This window comes from Salvelinus sp. IW2-2015, linkage group LG27 (assembly GCF_002910315.2).
Source record: "Salvelinus sp. IW2-2015 linkage group LG27, ASM291031v2, whole genome shotgun sequence".
Lineage (NCBI taxonomy): Eukaryota > Metazoa > Chordata > Actinopteri > Salmoniformes > Salmonidae > Salvelinus > Salvelinus sp. IW2-2015.
Window position 1 is genome coordinate 7,930,502 of NC_036867.1, and position 20,413 is coordinate 7,950,914.

General features: G+C 41.9%; 2 protein-coding genes across 3 annotated transcripts; one reads left to right on the top strand and one right to left on the bottom strand.

The window, feature by feature from the left end:
* Positions 1-2,371: 2,371 nt before the first annotated feature.
* LOC111953492 (importin-4) lies at positions 2,372-14,370 on the bottom strand. The gene is made up of 30 exons (XM_023972796.2): positions 14,223-14,370; positions 13,962-14,053; positions 13,575-13,661; positions 12,127-12,206; positions 11,945-11,986; positions 11,616-11,745; positions 11,228-11,407; positions 11,056-11,121; positions 10,819-10,920; positions 10,625-10,708; positions 10,333-10,488; positions 10,187-10,240; positions 9,853-9,962; positions 9,404-9,642; positions 8,584-8,697; positions 8,178-8,291; positions 7,895-8,018; positions 7,616-7,727; positions 7,386-7,504; positions 7,085-7,162; positions 6,748-6,805; positions 6,532-6,637; positions 6,172-6,365; positions 4,806-4,856; positions 4,578-4,703; positions 4,108-4,334; positions 3,672-3,804; positions 3,263-3,367; positions 3,000-3,069; positions 2,372-2,905 (listed from the first exon to the last, which is right to left on the bottom strand). The coding sequence occupies exons 2-30, from the start codon at positions 14,025-14,027 to the stop codon at positions 2,775-2,777; spliced, it is 3,258 nt and encodes a 1,085-aa protein (XP_023828564.1). The 5' UTR covers positions 14,028-14,053; positions 14,223-14,370; the 3' UTR covers positions 2,372-2,774.
* Positions 14,371-16,903: 2,533 nt separating this feature from the next.
* LOC111953270 (homeobox protein Hox-C3a-like) lies at positions 16,904-20,139 on the top strand. Of its 2 annotated transcripts, XM_023972435.2 has the most exons (5): positions 16,904-17,428; positions 17,860-18,218; positions 18,319-18,435; positions 18,517-18,574; positions 18,865-20,139. In XM_023972435.2, exons 1-5 carry the CDS (start codon positions 17,044-17,046, stop codon positions 19,056-19,058), a joined length of 1,113 nt encoding a protein of 370 aa, XP_023828203.1. In that variant the 5' UTR covers positions 16,904-17,043; the 3' UTR covers positions 19,059-20,139. The 2 variants fall into 2 exon arrangements, with proteins under 2 accessions (XP_023828203.1, XP_023828202.1); XM_023972434.2 differs by lacking the exon at positions 18,517-18,574 and having other exon boundaries at positions 16,906-17,428.
* The last annotated feature ends 274 nt before the right edge of the window (positions 20,140-20,413 follow it).

Genomic DNA, 20,413 nt, shown 5'->3' on the forward strand with positions numbered 1-20,413 from the left:
CCAGTGTAAACCCTTAGCCAAGATAATTATTGGTTCCTTTATTTTACTACTTGTTTTTTTAGATAATTTACCATTTACTTTCCATATTCAAAGGTGTTGGGTTAAATGCGGAAGACACATTTCAGTTGAATGCATTCCGTTGTACAACTGACTAGATATCCCCATTTCCCTTTTCTTCCTGCTAAGGCCAAAGGTAGATGTCACTGCACTGTGCAACATACCCACAACATCAATAATCAACTCTGCCGTTGTCACTTCAGAGGGCAGGGCACTGAAATGCGTCAGAAATTAATCTCTGAAATGTCTTGACATTGGAAATCAATATGTCCATCTGTTGGGTTGTTGGTGTGGTATCTAGGTGATAGGTTTGTTGTGAAACCCTGGTATGTCGCATGGGCCAGTCAGCATGGGTGTTAGTCCCCATCGCTGTACTGGGGACAGAACACACACGGACACAGTTATGGAACATACACATGCATATAAGAATTATCAGGGCGAACAGTTTACTCTTTTTCATGCTTACAATGTGACACCACACTGCCAATGTTCCATTAATCGATCCAGGCTCACTGCCAGAGAGATGGAGGCAGTGAGACAAGCTGATCGGAACAATCAGTTAGGGTCAAAATATTTACAAGAGGTCAGCCAAAGTCACTGCATATATAACAAATGAGCTATGTTTAAAAAATAAAAAAGGACATTTTGAGATTAAATGTGTGGTAACATGCCCTTTTGACCCTTCAGAAAGAGTTAGCTCTTAAGCTCGTCAATTTGGTATGTAAATAGGATCGCTAGGCGTTCACACACACCAGGGAAATTATTTTGAACATTCTTTAAGTGCAGTCTTTGTATTTTGTTGCAAGTTTTGACCTACAATACATTCACCTTGAAACACTGACCGATCAATACAGGTATGATTCATAAAGTACTTTCAAGAACTACTTAAGTAGTTTTTGGGGGGTATCTGTACTTAACTATTCATATTTTTGACAACATACTTCACTACATTCCTATAGAAAATAAATGTACTTTTTACTCCATACATTTTCCCTGACACCCAAAAGTATTTTTACATTTTGAATGCTTAGCAGGACAAGAAAACGGCCCAATTCACACACTTAGAGAACATCCATGGGCATCCCTACTGCCTCTGACCTGGTGGACTAATTAAACACAAATGCTTAAATTTAAAAAAAATTGTGTTGTAGTGGGCTATCCGTAAATTTAAATATATAATTTTGCGGTCTGATTCACTTAATATAAGCAATTTGAAATTATTTATACTTTTACTGTTGATACTTAAGTATTTTGGCAATTACATTTACTTTTGATACTTAAGTATATTTAAAACCAAATACTTTTATACTAGTAGAATTTTACTGGGTGACATTCACTTTTGAGTAATTTCCAATTAAGGTATCTACTTCTACTCAAGTATGAAGATGAGGGAACACTTGGGATAATCGCCGGCAAAAGCAACAGTGCAATTAAAAATGGATCAGTCACTTGGATGTTGAATCAGACGTCCTCCAGTGATTTAACGTTTACTGTTGAAAAGTGATATCCCAAGTATAAATACAGTAAAGTACACACACTAATGGGTAAAAAAAAAATTATAGCAAAATAGTTGTTTTAAGACAACTGCCAACTTCAAGGAGTTGGTTTGATGGGAAGTCGTTTCTTCTCCGGCCTCCCCTTTGCTTGAGCAACAAGAGGAAAGGGCCAGCCCCCCCCCCCCCACTTTGTGCTATGTCATGACTTATCTGGACCACCTATTGAGATGTGCCTTTTGTTAAGTAAATCAGGTGTTAAATAAGGTGAAAAGTAGACTGGAGTGCATCTACGTAGACTCAATAGACTTAGGTTTGTCCAGCTATTGCCGGTAATATGCACATGCCAGATGGATTTGAGTAGGTGATGTAACTAGTAGTTACTGATTGTGGGCTGAAAGAACTGTTGATAGAATGAAAGAATAATTATAAATGGRAAGATCTGTTAGAAGATTTGATTGCTGAATCCAGCAGAAGCTGTTAAGCAAGTGTGTTGAGTGAATCTGCCAGAAAGCATATGATGCCAATTGTGTCATGTAAATAAAATTTTAAAAATGCTGCCTTTTCATAATGAGTAAATATAAAATCCTGTAGTTTGGGAATAAAGAAAGAACTGGAGATACTATGCAACACACACCACACTGGAGTTCAGATGAGTGCATTGTGGCCGATTTGCCCCGATTCACAAAACCACCTTACTAAGCACGATGGGGAGCTCTCTGAATAAGGGAGAGCTGAGAGAGAAACAATGGAACCGGAAAAGGGGGGGATCATACGATGAGTGAGGAGAAAGGCAAAGAACACTGCATGACACTGACAAGTCTGCAAAAAAAGGCATTTATCATGAGTTCAGTTCATTGCTTCATACTCAATACTAGCCCAGCCAGAAGTTAATCAAATTTGTGGCAAAAGGGGGACAGCAGCAAATAGATAAGAGGCTCTCAGTTACAACAAGGGTAACAAGTGAAAAAAAAAAGACATATAGGTGGACGCACACAAAATGAAATCATTAAAATAATAAAAACAGGCAATATAAATAAAAAAGTTAATACTGGGAACAACCTCTGAAAAATTATAATACTACTAATAGTAGAATGGATCAAGTGCCGGAGTTTGGCAAATTTGAATGACCCAACTACTGTCCCATTTGTCATCTAGTAAACAAAAAAAGTATAATTTCACTGGCTTTCACTGGAGAATGGAATAGTTGCTTGGTGTGGTGTGTTACGATTGGCTGACGGCCGCAGTCAGCTTCATCTTTTGCTCGGCAGGAAGTGACCTCACGGCACCCTCAAATTTCTGGGAGTGGCGCTGAGCGACGTCTCGGAGCAGCATGACCAGGGTGTTCTGGGTTTCTGGATAACCAACATTGTCATAACGTTTTATATCTACATATGACAACTTACACGAAGAGGAAAGGAAACCTGTCACGATTTAAGGTTCTCTTACCTGGATCAAGGTCCTTCGTTCCCAGGACGTGGCTGGAAGCAGATACTATTGGCTTAATTTGACTCACCACCTAAGGAGACAACACTTATTACTACTAAAATACAGATGAGTATTTGACATAGTTACTAGCCAACATTGTGGAATTACACATTGAGATCAATTCTAGATCTGTGCATATTTCCATGGAAATGGACAATAAAGTATCATATGATGTGATCAGTTTAAGAAAGCCAAACAGGCTAAATAAATGAGTGGGAACATACCATTGCAGGGTTCTGTGAGTAGAGCATGGCCAGGCAGCTGTACACAGTCTTATTCTCCTCCATGTCCTCCTTCAGAGGGAGGCAGGCCAGGAGGGCAGGGAACACCTAGGACCGAGAGATAAGAGTTCTCCATGTCAGCATCACTGAGGACACTCAGCTCTTCAACTCGTGCGGCTGTGTACGTCAATAAGCCTGTGGCAAACTCACATTGTAAATCTAATATACAGCATTTTGGACATTGAAGAATTGGAGACAAGGCCATAGACACAGGTCACAGATATTCTCAGAGCAACTCAAAGTTCCATCAGAGCAACTCAAAGTTCCACACAAATCTTCCAGAGTCATGCAAACACCTTGAGTTAGGCATTGGCCCGGCATAAAATCCCATGCATGAAAATGCAGACAGTACCTGTTCCAGAGGGACACCCTCCATGTGGCTCATGATCATCCTGCAGAGGGCAGCGCACAGATTGTCAATCACCCTCCTGTCCTGTTCTTTGGACAGCAGGTTGGAGAAGAGGGACAGCATCATGGGGTAGTCTCTGGGAGGAACAGGAGTTGAGGAAAACACCCTAGGCTGCTGGACAGGCCAATACTACAGTAATAGAATCTAAATCATATGGTCAGTGCTGGTCAATGTACCTAGCTACTCATGTGAACTATAACATTGAGTTAAAAGAGATTCTCCGGTACGTTTGTATACTTTTTAGCCAGTAGTTCTTAGTCGCCAAAGTACCGGAGCATGTCTTTAACAATGCTCAAACACAATCACATACACCCACATAGAAAAAAACACACACACACACACACACACACACACACACACACATTATTGAGAGGGATACTGAGCGACGAGTGGTCCAGCAGCCTGGGCCAGAGCTCCCAGTCCAAACACGCTGTTGTTGCGAACCTCACTATCGCTATCTCTCACCCCGGCCACCAGCACAGGCAGCAGCCGATTGGACAGTTTACCAGCACAGGCCCTTCCCCCGGACACACTGACCAGGGATTGCAGGATCTCACCGAGCGTGCCCACGGAGAAGGAACGGTCAGCCACCGTGCACGACGATTTCTGAGGAACAAATCCATCCTCATTCAATACACATGGAACTAAAGGTTTATCCTTCAGTATGCCTCTGTACTTAACGCTGACATTTTTTACAAAATAATAAMAACTTTCGTTGAAAGAAATGGTAGAATTTCAACACAAAATGAATTAGGTCTATTAATTTCTATATTGATCAATTGTCAACTGGAGTAAATGACTTGGTTTATTTGAACCCAATGCTAACAGTCTAGTGGTAGGTTGACTCACAGCCTTGTTCATGATGAGGGGCAGCAGCTCGTTGAGATGGGGCTGGAAGGTGTCCGCTGGTACAGCGGAGGCCAGCAGAGGAATCCCCTCACCTGCAAACTCCTGGAGCATGGCATCATACTCCGCCTAGAACACACAACATGGTCATATCATTTGCACCATACACTTGGAAGTACATCTGATCCTGCCAGTGCTGGAGAGTGTGACGAAAGAGAGAGGAAACCCCACCTGCTGCTCGTCATCATCTGCCTCATCTCCTCCTCCGTCCTGACAGACAGTCTGTAGACACAGGGGTAAGGGGAGGGTCAAAGGATTATCACAGTTTTTTCCTATTATGCTACGATGCCCTTTAACCCCTTATATTTGTGGGAATTGGCCTATATGGATAGAGCCAAATTGAAATGTTTTTAACAGGAGAACTGTAAAAAGCATATGCATGACCATGGTAGCAATTGAAAGAGAACACTTGGTCTGATAAATTACAGGGAAATTATCATAACAAAAAGTGAGGACACAACAGTTTACCTAACACAAGTAAACATGACGTTTTATTTTATGCGCATTTTACATTTACTGTACTTTTCACAGCATTTGTCAATAACAAAGTCAGAAAATACTCCTGATAGATTCAGTAACATAAGAATATTCATTGACATTTTGGAGTAGGTGCAAGATAAGAAAAAAAACTATTCCCAGGGTTTGAGTGAGTGGTCTAACTGGTGTCTCCAACTGTGCACAGTTCATAAGTCAGTTCAAAGCACTTATGACTTAAAAAATATTTTGGCTTGTAAAAAATCTTAGTGGCTGGTAGTTTTTTTAAATAGTACATTTTAGGCCCTGTATGCAATCCAAAAACATTTAATTATAAATCGCTATCTGGGTCAGGTTGGCATAATTTTWAAGCTTATTCTATTGCCAACATGACTAGCTAAGTTATACAACATGATCTTACAGTGTTAGGCTTACAAAAGGCACTTCAGACAAACAGATCGGACTCATGAGTGCATTCAAGTGCATGTTCCGCTGTAAATGTTCTTCACAATACGACAAACATAGGCTCATTGTGTTCAGGACAACCCAGGCTATAACGCATGTCATCCTTGTAACTGTGGATCAAACATAGCCATCGTAAATGTTAATCATGTAAATTCAATTTTCAAATATGGAAATGTGAAATGCACATTTGGACTCATAGGTGTGTGGTTTGCTGGTATGACATTGAAGCCATATTTATTATAATCCTCAACATTTCATTTGTCAGAACACCGACTCCTCTCGATTTACAGCATTTCCCTCACTCAGACAACAAATGTGCAAAAGTATCCCAATTAGCGGAAGGGATGGGGGCATCTTCTTGTCGCGTGCAGTACTGACGTCAAGTATAGCATGTTACTGTACAGCCACTGGGTTCCAATTTAGGCGATGATCAATGACAAAATGGGGCATTTTCAACCCGTATATGGGATGACTGGGGCTGTGAGTGGAAAGAGCTACATCCACACTAACACATATCCTAATATCAGATATCCTAAATTAATAARTGGGGGAAATCCTGTCTGTGAAAAGCACTCAGGCTTGGTTTGTGTCAGCTCACCCTCTTCTTGAGCACATCTCGGATGGCCTGACTGATCTCCTGCAGGCGCCCGGGGCTCTGCAGCGCTTCCCCCTGGCAGGCCTTCAGCACGGCGTTCATGGCCTCCAGCACACCCATCACCACCTGGCGCTCACGCTCACTGCGCACCGCCTCCAAGAAGCTGGGAAGCACCACCCCCAGCAGCTTCTGCATGGCTGAGGGACGGATGGAAGGAAGCTTAATTGTATTATTACCCTGGCTAATTCCCAGAATGAATGTCTTAACTATTATCTCATCTGATACATTTAATAATTATCTTTGAAAAACTATAATAGCACCACATAAGATGCTTCAGAAATTCAAAGAGCCAAAGCGAGTTACCCTGGTGGTTGGCCTCAGTGGGATTCTCCTGCCACACTTTATGTTGAGCTCGGCAGAACTGGCCCATGGCCCCGAAGGCAGCCCTGCGTACGTCCTCGTGGGGGAACTGAGGGGAGGACGGAACGCATGGTCAGAGATAGTCAACGCTGACCAACATACAAACTACCCATTATACAGAGGGAGAGGAGGATGGATGAGCTGTGCTACAGTACTTACATCACGCAGCTCATAGACCTGCTGAAAGCTGGACTCCAGGAAGGGCTGGAAGGCGACACTGAAGGGGTGAAAAGGATAAGGAGACATCAGTGACTGTAGGGACAACACATTCCCATTTGCMTATTGGAAGACAGTGGAAGTTAAATGAGGAAAAGTTGCTGCGAAGTGAGATGATTGTATCAACAGATTTACAAGGACTCTAGGATTTACAAGGACTCTAGGCACAGAGGGGCCAACCGTAGTAGTGGCTAGCTGCAGATACCATGCAACGCAGAATGAACCCAGATGGTCTGTGACATGCAACACTCAAAATAACTCTTTGCTCCTGAGTCTTTACCCGGTGTTGAAGGCAATCTCTCCCAGAGCATCACAGGCGTCCTCCTTCTCGTCAATGTAGGCGTTTTCCACACTGAACCTGGGGAATGAAGAGAGCACAGAGATTAAAATGGAGAAGGACAGAGGGAATCCCCTCCATCTAGTTCTTTAGGCACGAGCCTGACAAACAAAATGGCTTCCATGTTTCAATTGACTACTTTTATGTCAGCTGCTTTGAAGGTTGCATTGTGTCTTTACTCCTGCCCCACAAAAAAAACACATCAAAGGTCATAAAATGAAAGATAATCAGATGAGAAACGTACCCGGCTGTGTCTGGGTCCACGGTGTCGGCCCCCTCGTCATCCAAAATGGCATCTCCCTCGGCATCGTCATCATCATCGTCATCCAGCAGGACAAAAGTCTTGTCCTCCTCAAGGTGAGCCTAAGGATGAAAAAAATAATGTTTAAACTATGTAAACTATATTTTTAGCAATTTCTCAATGGTGTAAGAGAATGTGAATAGGAGTTATAGCACAGTGTCTGTCAGACTGACCGTGACTCCCTCTGTGGACTTGAGGGACAACAGCATGATGGTGGTGATAGCTGTGAGGTGGGGGCTCAGACAGTCTGGACTCACTGTGGACACGGCCGAGAACAGACTGTACCTGTACACAGAAAGAGACAGAGAAGGATTGAGGGGGGAGGAGAAGCACATGGGTTCAATACAAAGTCATCAAAAAGTCAGAAAACAGTCATGCACTCTGAACGCCAAACCCAACAGGCTGGCAGGACTTCTATTAGAGTGGGAGCATCTCAGACACACACTACATACGTGCAGCGCCGCAGGTCGGGGTCGTCGATGGCATTGGTGAGGTTGAGTCCCAGCTGAACACACTCTGCAGCCAGGGGGCTGAACACATCCTTGCCTATGGTGCGGGCCAGCACTGACAGAGTATCTGACAGAACAAAGGAAACCCCATTCATCATCTARACTTGGGTTAAAATAATCTCTATGACGCAAGTCAGATCAGCTGTAAACTGTCAATAGCATGGACTACAAGCGTCTGCTGGATGACAACGTCAAACTGACTAAGGCTTAGAGATAGTTAGCCTACCCAGAGCCTGTGTTTGCAGAGCCCTCATCTCGTCCCTTGTGTCAGTGAGGAAGCCCTTCAGACTCTCAATAACAGGTGGGAAGTAAGGAACTAGCTTCTCTTTGGCTGCATTGGCTGAAAGGAAGAGAAGGGATGAAAGGTTAATACAGTTACAGTGATACACATTCCAGTCTAGATAGACACTTGATACATCTCAATGGTCTCAAGTGGCCTCCTCTCCTTGTGTCCTTTCCATCTGCCMTGACCTGAAAGATTTTTTCAAAGCAACTGGGACTACTTTTGACTTTAGCAGTCCTTTCAGATAAATGTGAATGAAGGAAGACTCAAGCGGAAGCCATTCTAAATTATTGAGCTGTACCATGCTCTATTGAAAGGCTCAATCATAAATGGACTTTTGCAGTGTTACCTATAGCTCCTATGGCACTGACAGCCAGCTCTTTCAGCTTCAGGTTCTCTGCGTTGCTGAGGGCAGATAACATGGTCTCCATCAGGGTGGGCAGGTAGGGCTCAATCTCCGAACCTGATAGAGGATGGAACAGTTCATGAAAACATCAGCACAGAACAGAGGGGGTTAAAAAGATTATTTCTCTCAAATGACATATTCAAATCTTATATTATCAGTACCTTAAAAGTAGTCTAGGACTAGAGACTAGAGAGCAAGAGAGTCAGAGGCTCAACATTTGTTTACCTAGCAACAGCTTAGCATTTTGGCATCCTCCAGAATAGAACCAAACAGACTTGGGTTGAATATTGGAATGCATTTGGAAATACACTGCCAAGTATTTGAAAAACCCCAAATACATTTAACCCAGGAATTTGAAAATAGTGTTTGAAATACGTATTGGAAAATACTTTAACACAATTTGAAATGCTACTTGTAAAAAAAAATAAAGTAATTAAAATACTAAAATAAAGTACTTACTTTCAAAACACACAGAAAAAGTATTTTAAATAACAAATACACATGTTTCTGAACCAAGGTCTGGAACCATTTAAAAAAAAAGTCAGTTAAGAACAAATTCTTATTTTCAATGACGGCCTAGTGGTTGCAACTGCCTTGTTCAGGGGAAGAACGACAGATTTTCACCTCGTCAGCTCTGGGATTCGATCTTGCAACCTTTCGGTTACTAGTCCAACGCTCTAACCACTAGGCTACGCTGCCGCCCCAAATAATAGCAAGACAGTTGGGTATGGATCAGGATAAAGGTGAATGGGAGGATCCTCACCCAGATTTTCCATGAAGTTCTCCAGGGCGTAGAAGGCCTTGGTGATGTGTCCGATTTTGGCCTGGTTCAGAGCCGACATGTAGCCCAGCAAAAGTGGCATCAGCTCGGTACAGTACTTACTGACCTCGGGCTGCAGGTGCTCTGAGAACTGTCCCAGGGCAAAGAGGCCGGCGCTGCGGACTACCTGGTTATTGTCTGACAGACTCTGGCACACCGTCTGCAGCATGGAGGACAGCAACCTGACACAGAGGAACAGATGGACAGTGGGATTAGCAGGAAAAAGACAATAGTTCCATTTGAATGAGAGAAAATAAGACAGAAAAACATTGCTCTGGATTATTTCAGCTCCAAAACACACTAAAGGACTGGACATTGACAAATGTAACAAATTAAATCAACTGTTTTTTGGACAGAGAACCACTGAATAAGAGAAAGCAGCATTGACTCACTTGGTCCGTATGTGGTCGGCACAGCCCTCAGCCAGCACTGCCATACACATCAAGCCTGCCTTCCTCTCATAGGGGTTCTCACTGGCCAGGCACACCTGGATCAGGGGCATCTGATGGACATGCCATGGGTCAGACATACATACATAATAAAACTATTTGTACTTCTATGCATGGRAATGTGTGTACAACTCAGTATGACTACAAGTTATAAACACTGCAGCTACTAATACAATGATGGCTACATACTGCTGCAGCACAGAGATAACATCATGAAGTGTCTGACTGAAAGGCAAATTATAACATTAATATAAAGCAAATGAGGGTGTTTACTAACCAGCTGCTGGAATAGTTTCTCAGGGGGCATGTGAAGAGCCATGGTATCAATAACCTGCAGACGAAAAGAGATTATCTTTTAGGCACAAAAATAAATAAATACACCCCTTCTGTTCTTTGTGTGGTTATTTCTCAAGGGAAGTTGACCTGAGCAGCAAAGTGTTTAGGACTCTCGTTGTCGGTGTCGCCCTCGTCGCCATTCTCCTCGTCCTCTGGGTCCTCCTCCCCAGGTGGGGGCGCTGCACTCAGCACAGGGAACACTGTCTGCAGGATGGGATTCAGCAGCTTCTGCTTTAGCACCGTCTGCAGGAGGCAGGGAGCACAGAATACATCACTGAAAAGCTCCACATATTTTAACTGACAAAAAGGATAAAAGGGCACAGTGCTCGGGGTGCATCTCCATAGACTAAAGCATCCATTTATAACTGGGTGGCTTTACCTTGCTCTTGAGTCGGATGAGAAAAGCGATGCAGGACAGAGCCTTTACACGCAGGGAGTCAGTCAGGGTGGTGTCTGCACTGACCTGAGACGAACATACACACATTTCACTGTCAACAAGACAACCCATCAACATTCTCTTCAATGTAAGCAAAAAGTCATTACAAATATAAGTAGAAGAAGCTCTGTCCTCACCTCCAAGCAGAAATGGACAATTTCAGCAATGTGTGGCACAATGATGGACACCTCACTCTCCATCAGCTCATCAAATACCTCCATGGCATCACTGGCCTGACCCTGGTCAACACATAGAAACATTCCAATCAAGGGACAATAGTGTTTGAAGCTCCATTTAATAGTAATCCCTGAAGACTCATCAGTGCAATATAGCAGTGGTGCTAGTGGGGGCTGACATATTGAACTACACCCTACCTGGTCTGCCTTGATTAGGTGTTTGAGTGCAATGATCAGTCTTGGGATGAGGGAGCGCATGAGGTTCTGAAAGACACAGGACATTTAATTTCAACACAGCAATGAAGGATGATGGTAGACTACATTTCTGTTCACTCCAAAAAGGCATAAAATAGATTGATTCTGGCCTCACCATCTCCTCTGTGCCAGTGTAGGCAGTCATAGCAGTGAGGGTGAGGATGCAGTAGTACATAGCTGTGGGGTTGTCCAGGTCTTGCAGCACGGTGCCAAACAGCTGCAGCAGTTGGCGGTAATGGGGCTTGAAGGGCTCTGGGTTGGACTCCACCACTTTGCTGAGCAAGAGTAGACCCACCTGAGAGAGACAAGGGTATTTTAGTGATTGACTGAGGGTACCTAAGATACATAGAATGTATTCAAAATATTTTGATCTATGCATATTCTGACCAATCAGTGAGCAACCATCAAGAGCTCAAATCAAAGCCACATACTGCAAAACCTCTCTTTGTTCATGTACAACAAATACATCACTGTGTTTTAGTTCTGTCTATAGAAGCTGATACCTGTCTGTCCGTTGGGTTGTTGCTCTTGGTGGACTGGTTGAGGAGTGTGAATAGAGCAGGCCAGCGGTCTGGTGTCTCGTGTTTGACCATCACTGCACTGAGCTGTGAGAGGGAGTGGCGCACTGTGTGTCTTGGAAACAGAGGAGGGTTATTGTCAAATTCAGATTTAACAAGTTTAATTGGTGTGTTGGATGGGTTAGTGGTTATGGTCAGATAGGTTGTAGCTATAAATCTGTATTATAACCCATTGATATTCTAGTAGGATATGCCTAGTTTTCCACCTCAAAAGCTATGTGACTGTTTTTATGTAAAGGACAAAAGATACTTACTCTGTCTCCTGCTGAAAAGCTTGTAGTACCACTGCTTTCAGACTAAGAAGCAACAAAGAAAAAAGAAAAAAATACAATGGAAACGTATAACAAATAAAGCTCAATGGGAATTCATTCAACAGTCCAATACAGAAGACTGAGATATGGCTGATTGTGGGGGAATTAGACAAAGGGCAGCCAACCTCTCTCTGTGATCAAGGCTAATCTTCTTCCAATGCTTCTTTACTCTCATCCGCAACATCACTGCAGCTGACTGGCGGATCTGAAGGGAGGGTAGAAAAACAATGAATGCACTGATGAGAGCCGGCAATAAGCCGTACAAATAGAACACATAGAACCGAGTAGGGCATGCAAACCCCTGGGTTACACATACCTTCAGAAAGTATTCACTACCCTTGACTTTTTCCACATTTTGTTGTGTTAGAGCATGAATTTAAAATGTATCAAATTTAAAATAAAAAAATGTCACTGGCCTACACACAATACCCCATAATGTCAAAGTAGAATACGTTTTTACAAATTATTTAAAGAAAATAAATATTCAACCCCTTTGTTATGGCAAGCCTAAATAGGTTCAGTAGTAAAAATGTGCTTAACAAGTCACATAATAAGTTGCATGGACTCACTGTGTGCAATGACTACCTCATCTCTGTACCCTACACATACAATTTCACACAGATTCAACCACAAAGATCGGGGAGGTTTTCCAATGCTTCGCAAAGAAGGGCACCTATTGAGCATGGTGAAGTTGTGAATCACACTTTAGAGTTATTAATTACACTTACAACCAGTCACTACAAAGACACAGGCGTCATTCCTAGCTCAGTTGCCGGAGAGGAAGGAACCCGCTCAGATTTTTCACCATGAAGCAAATGGTGACTTTAAAACAGTTACAGAGTTTAATGACTGTGATAGCAGATAACTTAGGATGGGTCAACAACATTGCAGTTACTCCACAATACTAACCTAATTGACAGAGTGAAAAGGAAGCCTCTACATAATAAAATAATCCAAAATATGCATCCTGTTTGCAACAAGGCACTAAAGCAATATATAAAAATAAAATAAAGTTTGTTCTAAATACAAAGTGTTATGTTTGGGGAATATCGAAAGAGTACCTCGTCCCACACTAAAACTTAAGACATTGATACCACTCTCCATATTTTCAAGCATAGTGGTGGATCTGAAAATGGTTGTCTAGCAATGATCAACAACCAATTTGACAGAGCTTCAATAATTTTTTAAAGAATAATGGGCAAATGTTACACACTCCAGGTGTGGAAAGCTCTTAGAGACTTACGCAGAAAGACTCACAGCTGTATTCGCTGACAAAGGTACTTCTACAAAGTATTGACTCAGGGGTGTGAATACTTATGTAAATTAGATATTTCTGTATTTGATTTTCAATACATTTGCTAACATTTTTTTTTTTTTATTCACTTTGTCATTATAGGTTATTGTGTGTAGATTGGTGAGAAAAAAATATATTCACAAAATCTATTCTGTTTTGAATTCAGGCTTTATCAACAAAATGCTAAATAAGTCAAGGGGTATGAATACTTTCTCAAGACACTATCTATCACACTGATGATAGGTGTTTGTCTAACTAATATGTAACCTAGTTACATACCTGTGGGTTCTGGGACCCAGTCATGACGGCACACAACGCTGGGATTATGGCTGGGTCTTTAAAAGCCAGCTTCAACTGGGCGGTGGCCTGTAGGGTGGAGAAAAATGTTGGATATGGTAAATACTGACTGGAATAAAGAAAGCTAGCCACGCAGGCAGCTTAAACGTCAGCGAACTGTCAAGTTTAATGAAGTGACTAAGATTGCGTTTGAATACAGTCAGTTAGCCACACTGGTTCGTGACGTGACATAATTTGGCTAGCAACAGGTGTCCATTTTGATTAACAGTTAGCTTAGTTAGTTAACTAGCTAACGTTAGTTACCGGTGCTTGTTATCAAAGCATGTCAGGGTAAATCCCACATTTATAGGTTCAGTAAGGAATCATTACCTGCTGAATAATCGCATTGTCAGGCTGCGTGAGTTGTAAGAGAATCTGTTCTAGTTCCCCAGACATCTTGGCTCTTCCGAAAATCTGTGTTTCTGAGAGTTGATGGTATTATTCAAAATTATGTGCTAAAATTTGGCCCTTCACAGGGCTAAACAGTGAACTAACTTGACTAATGTGATAMATTCTCTAGCTAGTTAGCAACTTTGCTAACTAGCGCATCAAAATATTTATGGTTAAAAATAATTACACCGGTTTACTAACCCAAATCGGCGGCGGTTGAGATTTGAGTGTCGCTCCTAGTCTGGTTCGTTCCATCAAGTCACCACGCGGGACAGAACCATAGACATTAGAACCAAGGACAGAACCCTGGGAGTTCCACGTGAACCGCGTTGTTAAAGGGACCACATTGAAATACACATAAACACATGCTTCACAAATGTACAGCGCCTGCTTTTGGACGGAGGGTAAACCCTGATCAGTTATTGTTAGTGAGCGGACAGCACAACTACTATTTGCATGACTAATTATGAACGTTTTGAAGTTGCAAAAACGTTGTTGTAGTTGAAAATGTCTCAATTGACATGCATAGTAGTATAGGTGACAATTTGCACCTTCTTTAGGCAACAAAGGCAGGAGTACCTCGTCCCACACTGACACTAAAGACATCGATTAACGAAAAAACAACTTGCCTGACTGATCTTCCTGTTCCTATATTTTGTTTTCACAGGCATCATAAAATGTTATTTTCACGGGCATCAAGGTGGACAACTCACTTTCTTATTAAAAATTAAACAAATTCTTATGTAAAGGTTTATCTAGAATAATATTTGGTGCCACAGTCTAAACATAATTATGATGTAGACCTTAATTCAAAGAACAATTCATTGAAATTGGCTATTTATTTCCTAAGATAGTTATAAAACGTTATATACTGTACTATAATACGTATTTCTCCCTTCATTGATGAGGTAAAACAAAACGATAATTTTTTTTACAAACAAATAAAGAACTGTCCACGAATATAGTCTACACACTCACGTATGCCATAACATATATATATATCTTAACTTAGCCTTTCTTATTTACAATGACGGCCTACACTGGCCAAACCCGGACGACCCTTGGCCAATTGTGTGCGCCATATGGGACACCCAATCACGGCCGGTTGTGATACAGCCTGGAATTGAACCATGGTGTTTGTGTCTGACCGCTGCGCCACTCGGGAGCCCCTACATACACGTGTCCAAGCATGTACATTTTTCTGTGCATCTACAAAAGATACAAAATGCATTTAGTGTACAAATAGGCCTAGTATTTAGAATAAAATCGCATTTAGGATACTGTCTTAGCTACAGTATCCCCCCAGGTAAAGATCAGTAGCTATGCTAATAGTCCCATAGGCACAACATTATCACATATTTTCACCACTAACTGAATAATTTAAATGTCAATGCAGCCAAGGAGGTGGACAACAAACACGCATTTGAATGGTAATAGTTGGGACAGTTTGTGCCAGTTTGTGAAAGTTTTGCTACCGGGGTTGACCATACACGGCATTTACATGTCCAGCCATTGTGCACAAATTGTATCTGAGGAGGGTAAAAGGCTCAAGTACAAAGTAATCAGTGATCACCTTTGTATTTGAGGTGTTCTAACAGCATGATCAACAACATGCTGTGAGAGACATGTAGATGGGGGTTTCAATTTGCACTTTTAAACCAAACAACAAAGACATATTACAATCCCTATAGATAAAATCATGGAGTGATAATCACATCTAACCAAGATGAGTTGCCCCCTGACAGTTATCTAAGTCTGGACAAAAACATAGAGTTAAAAGTAAAGTAAAAGCATAGTCTTTAGGCTATTTACTACATTCTTGTCCATTGCAATGTTTGAATTTAATTCAATTTCTGGAGGTTAAATTAATACACATATTTCTACCACTCACAGACATTTAGGCCACCATTGCTAAACACATTTTTGTAGGTAAAAGGAATCTATATATTTATACCACTCACAGCCACCACCATCGCTAAAAATGTTTTGTTTCTCTCCACAATTCAAGAATAATGCAATCCTTGGTTAGACAACTGTTAACTTGGTTGAAAAACTGTTAAAATCAGTACTACCCCGAGGGTACCTGAACAACAATGGGACATATCTGAAGAGACACTTTATGACAGAGATGTGAGGAAATGAACATTCTGATCCAATGAGAGATAAACATGTTTGACATGTGAATAAATTAGGCATACATATAAGTGATAGGCTATGCCACTATGATTGATAGATATGTCAATTATAGTGATAACCCACTGGGCACAGACATTAATTCAACATATATTCCACGTTGGTTAAACGTGATTTAATTGAAATGAAGTGAAAACAATGTGGATTCAACCAGTGTGTGCCCAGTGGTTCAATTCAAGAGTTGACAATAAAAATGTCTTAAAACGTTATGGGTCTATTTAAATTAAAATATGAGATAAGCAGACTGAGCACAACACCCTAACCATTAAACTTCATTACCACATTTAATCAAATGTAGTCTTTTAAAGGTGAAGAATGGATCAAACTTATCAATCAAATATGGGAACTCACAGTGGCACTGGCAATGATATTATAAATAACTAGCTATTAAGTGTGCACTCTGCAAATAGCTAGTTTAATCTTTTAAAATCTAAATGGTGATCGTTTTATGGATATTCGATAAAGAGGAATAAATTGCACCAAAATAAATCAACCATTCATTAAATTGTTTCTGTCAAATACTTTTTAGCATATTTCTGTCAAAACTATTTTGCTTGTACAAATTACTATTTAGTTCAAAATGTGTGTATAATGGAAATAATGAATGGACGCTTCCAGGGGCGCGGCCTCACTGCCAAGATATCTGAATGGAAGACTGATTGGCTTCGACCTTGACCCACACCCACATACATTCACCTATAAACAGCACACCAAGAAACTTTCGAACTTCTGGAAGGGTGGTTTCGGAGTTTTCGATCTTTAGGAAACTGTGTGACAATTTGTTTGGACGTTTCTTGTTCACATAGGCCTATTAACGTTAGTGAAAAATATGGCAGACTGGAAGGTACCAGTGAGCTTCAACCCATCCTACCACGCTTTTGCCTATGGTCTCGTGTACCAACCAGGGGCTGAACAAAATCATCCTAACTTCTCCAGCTGGACAGAGGCCACATACAACCCTGGGGTCAGCGCCAGCTACTACTCGCAAGCGCCGCCACAGCATCAATCACTATCCTGGAGTCCCGAACAAAACAATGCTGGCACGAGCAATGGCCAATACCCGGGTTCTGTGGTATGTCTTGGTGACCCTCACTGCCATACCCAGAGTGGCCGCCTATTCATTTCCAACAACCGGGCTCCGCATGATCCGCAAACGGAGACCGAGCGGCCAAGTAGCGACACTCAGAGCGACTCAGAGACCCACACCTCACCAGGTAAATAACTATCCACGTTACTGCTACAAGTATGTAGCCAACATTAGCAAGTTCTTGTTTTGTGCTAGGTAATCGCCGAGTAAGTCTCTATCCGTGTAAATTCGTCCTACTGTACTCTAGGTAACTAGTTTGTCTATGTAACCGACGGTATCGCAGACATAGTGGTAGTTATTACACTGTACTTGATGGGTCTCGGGCTAAAGTGACGATCTCCCTCTCAAACGAAGCACATGTGTGTTTGTATATCCAACGCCATCTTACTGGTTATTTGTTATGAACCGCTAAAAGTGCCCACTGGCGCAAGTGTTTACTCTTGGTCAGATTGCTTAGACAATGGCACAACCACGTTTGCACATGAGAAGTAATCCAAGCAAAAAAACTGACTTCACATACCAGTAAGTGTTACATACTTTTCTCCTTTCTTCACTCAGATTCTTTGAGTTCGTCGAACGACCGAGAAGAGTACAATCCTCAAGCCAACCATACCACCTGGGTGAGAAGCGAGTTGGAGACAGCCAGTGGAAGCCCAAATAGCAGTGAGAATGTCTCCAGTTCTCATCCAGAGGAGTTTAAAAGTCTACAAGTTATGGGGAGTGAGGACTGCACCCTGCAGTCATTGCCCCCTTCTTCCCCAGAGAAAGTGGACAAGAATATCCCCAAACAAAAAGCTCGAATTACTTTCTCAACAGGCCAAATGGATGCCCTTACTCATAGGTTTAACATGCAGAAGTACCTCACCCCTGCTGAGATGAAGACCCTGGCTGGACTGACTGGGCTTACTTACAAACAGGTGCGTTTAGGCTACTTACTGTGTTAAGAACAACCGGCACTTCACAAATGTATCAAATCATAGCTGGTATTTGTTTCTGTTGCCAAATGTTTTCTTCCAGGTAAAAACATGGTTCCAGAATCGCAGGATGAAACTGAAGAGGCACCAAAAAGACGATAGCTGGGCATCACTTGGGTACCCCAACCCTGGCTACCCCAACATGCCACAGCGCCCTCAGGTGAGCACAATTGTAGTGCTCTAACTTAATGTAGCAGGTGAATCAAGATGCCTGAGCAGTGTCCCCACATCTGTTTTTCAGGGGAAACAGGAGTTGGGTGAAAACCACAAACAACTACTTTCTGCCAACACTGCAGGGAGTGAGTGCTCTGTAACCCTGTCCAATAGACATTATCCTTACCCAATTAAGGCATTTGACTATGTTTTGCAATACTACATTTATCGTATATATTGCTCAACCAGTTGTCTGGCTTGTATATCCTGTTGGTCAGTAACAGAGTGGCAATAGGCTTGGACATAGAGTGGCTCGTCCACAATGGAGACCTGTCCCTAGTCTGGACAATGTCTTAAAGGCAGGATGATACATCACTACGCACAGCTGTGCTTTTGACCTTTATTGATATTAACCACCATCTGTTTTGTTTTTTAGTTTCAGGGCGAATCCCAAGCACAGATCCAGGACCACACCATTGCTCAACAGTTTCGAGAGACCATGTTAAGGAAGCGTTCTCAACAGAACCTGCCTTACTATGCTGTTGGGTATCCTCAGCCATCCTCTCCCCCCCAGCCCCCTGCAAGGCCCCCGGGCATCTGGCCCCTGCCCCCAGCTGTGACCCACCATGAGTACCCCAATGGTTATAGCACGGTCAGTGCAAACCACCATACTAGCATCAACAGTGATGACTGGAAAGTCATGAGCCCCATGCACAAGTCTAGCCAATAACCAACAGAGGTAACATGTTAGTGGTCATGGTGGTAAATTCACTGGTTTGTCTACTTATTACTTTTTTTTTTTTTTTTTGAATATTATTACAATTAAGATTACGACAGGCAATTCTCTATTTCGTGATGAGGTGTTGGCTAATCTTATCAAGCCATTCGCTGGCCCCACTTGAAAATAGTATCCCCTCATCTTTTAAAAATCTGGAGTTTGATGTTTTATACCTTCCAAAGTTCTTATCTGTGTATTTAATATCGTTGCTTTTTTGACATTCTGCTTTTTGATACTACTCTGACGAAGCTTTGCTGTGTCTATGCTGGAAGTGGCATGCTTTTATTCCCTCACCAGCCTATTTGATGACGTGATCTGTGCAAGGCACTACTAGATGTTACACGTTCCTACTGAATGTTTGTTGGTCCATGCCGCACCAGATTTGTATCCTATTGGATGCTCTTTTAACATTACTGCCATGTTTTATGACCTCGTTGTACAGTGTGTGGTGATGCCTTCCCCTCCATGTCAGGGTTTTGTTTAGTAGGCCCAAAATGTGGAAAWTGCATTGACATGTACAATAAGTGGATGTCTTGGCTTATTTCAAATACTACCTCCCAGTTTCAATTTTTTTCCACTTTGTGCCTACAGAACACTGCCAATGTCTTCAAGTTTTTATTTATTTTTGAATAAATACTAGCTTATACCCTATTGTTGCATAGTCAACCTATAATGAAATTGTGGAATTTACTTATCTTGGGTGATGTACTCCTGACATTTTGGGCAAATGGTTTATTGGTATATTTTAACTTTGATTTGTTTTTTCTTTTCTTTGAAGGCATACTTGTAAGATGAACCCAGCAACCTACCTGGTGTAAATATGTACATGACTGCTTTGACACTGGTTTATGGTAATAAATGTAGTCTGTTACAATGCTTTCATGGGGAAAGAATGACTTGGTGCACAAATAAACCATGTCTTAACAGGGCAAACTAAGTATTTTGAATGAACATTTATGTAGTTTCACCTACTTTGCACACTTAACTAATCATACAATTCTAATGTCAGATACAGGCTTTCCACGCTTGTCTATTCCCAAGCTCTCCATTTAAGTAGCCTTAAGAGCTGGAATAGCTCTGCCTCCTGCTGTTTCTGTACAAGTACCTTTAGGCAGGGCGCTAGTCCCAGGTTGGTGGCACCATAATTGGGAGAACATGCACGTTATCAATTGTTGGCCATTATGAGCCATTCTCCCGTGAATGAAAC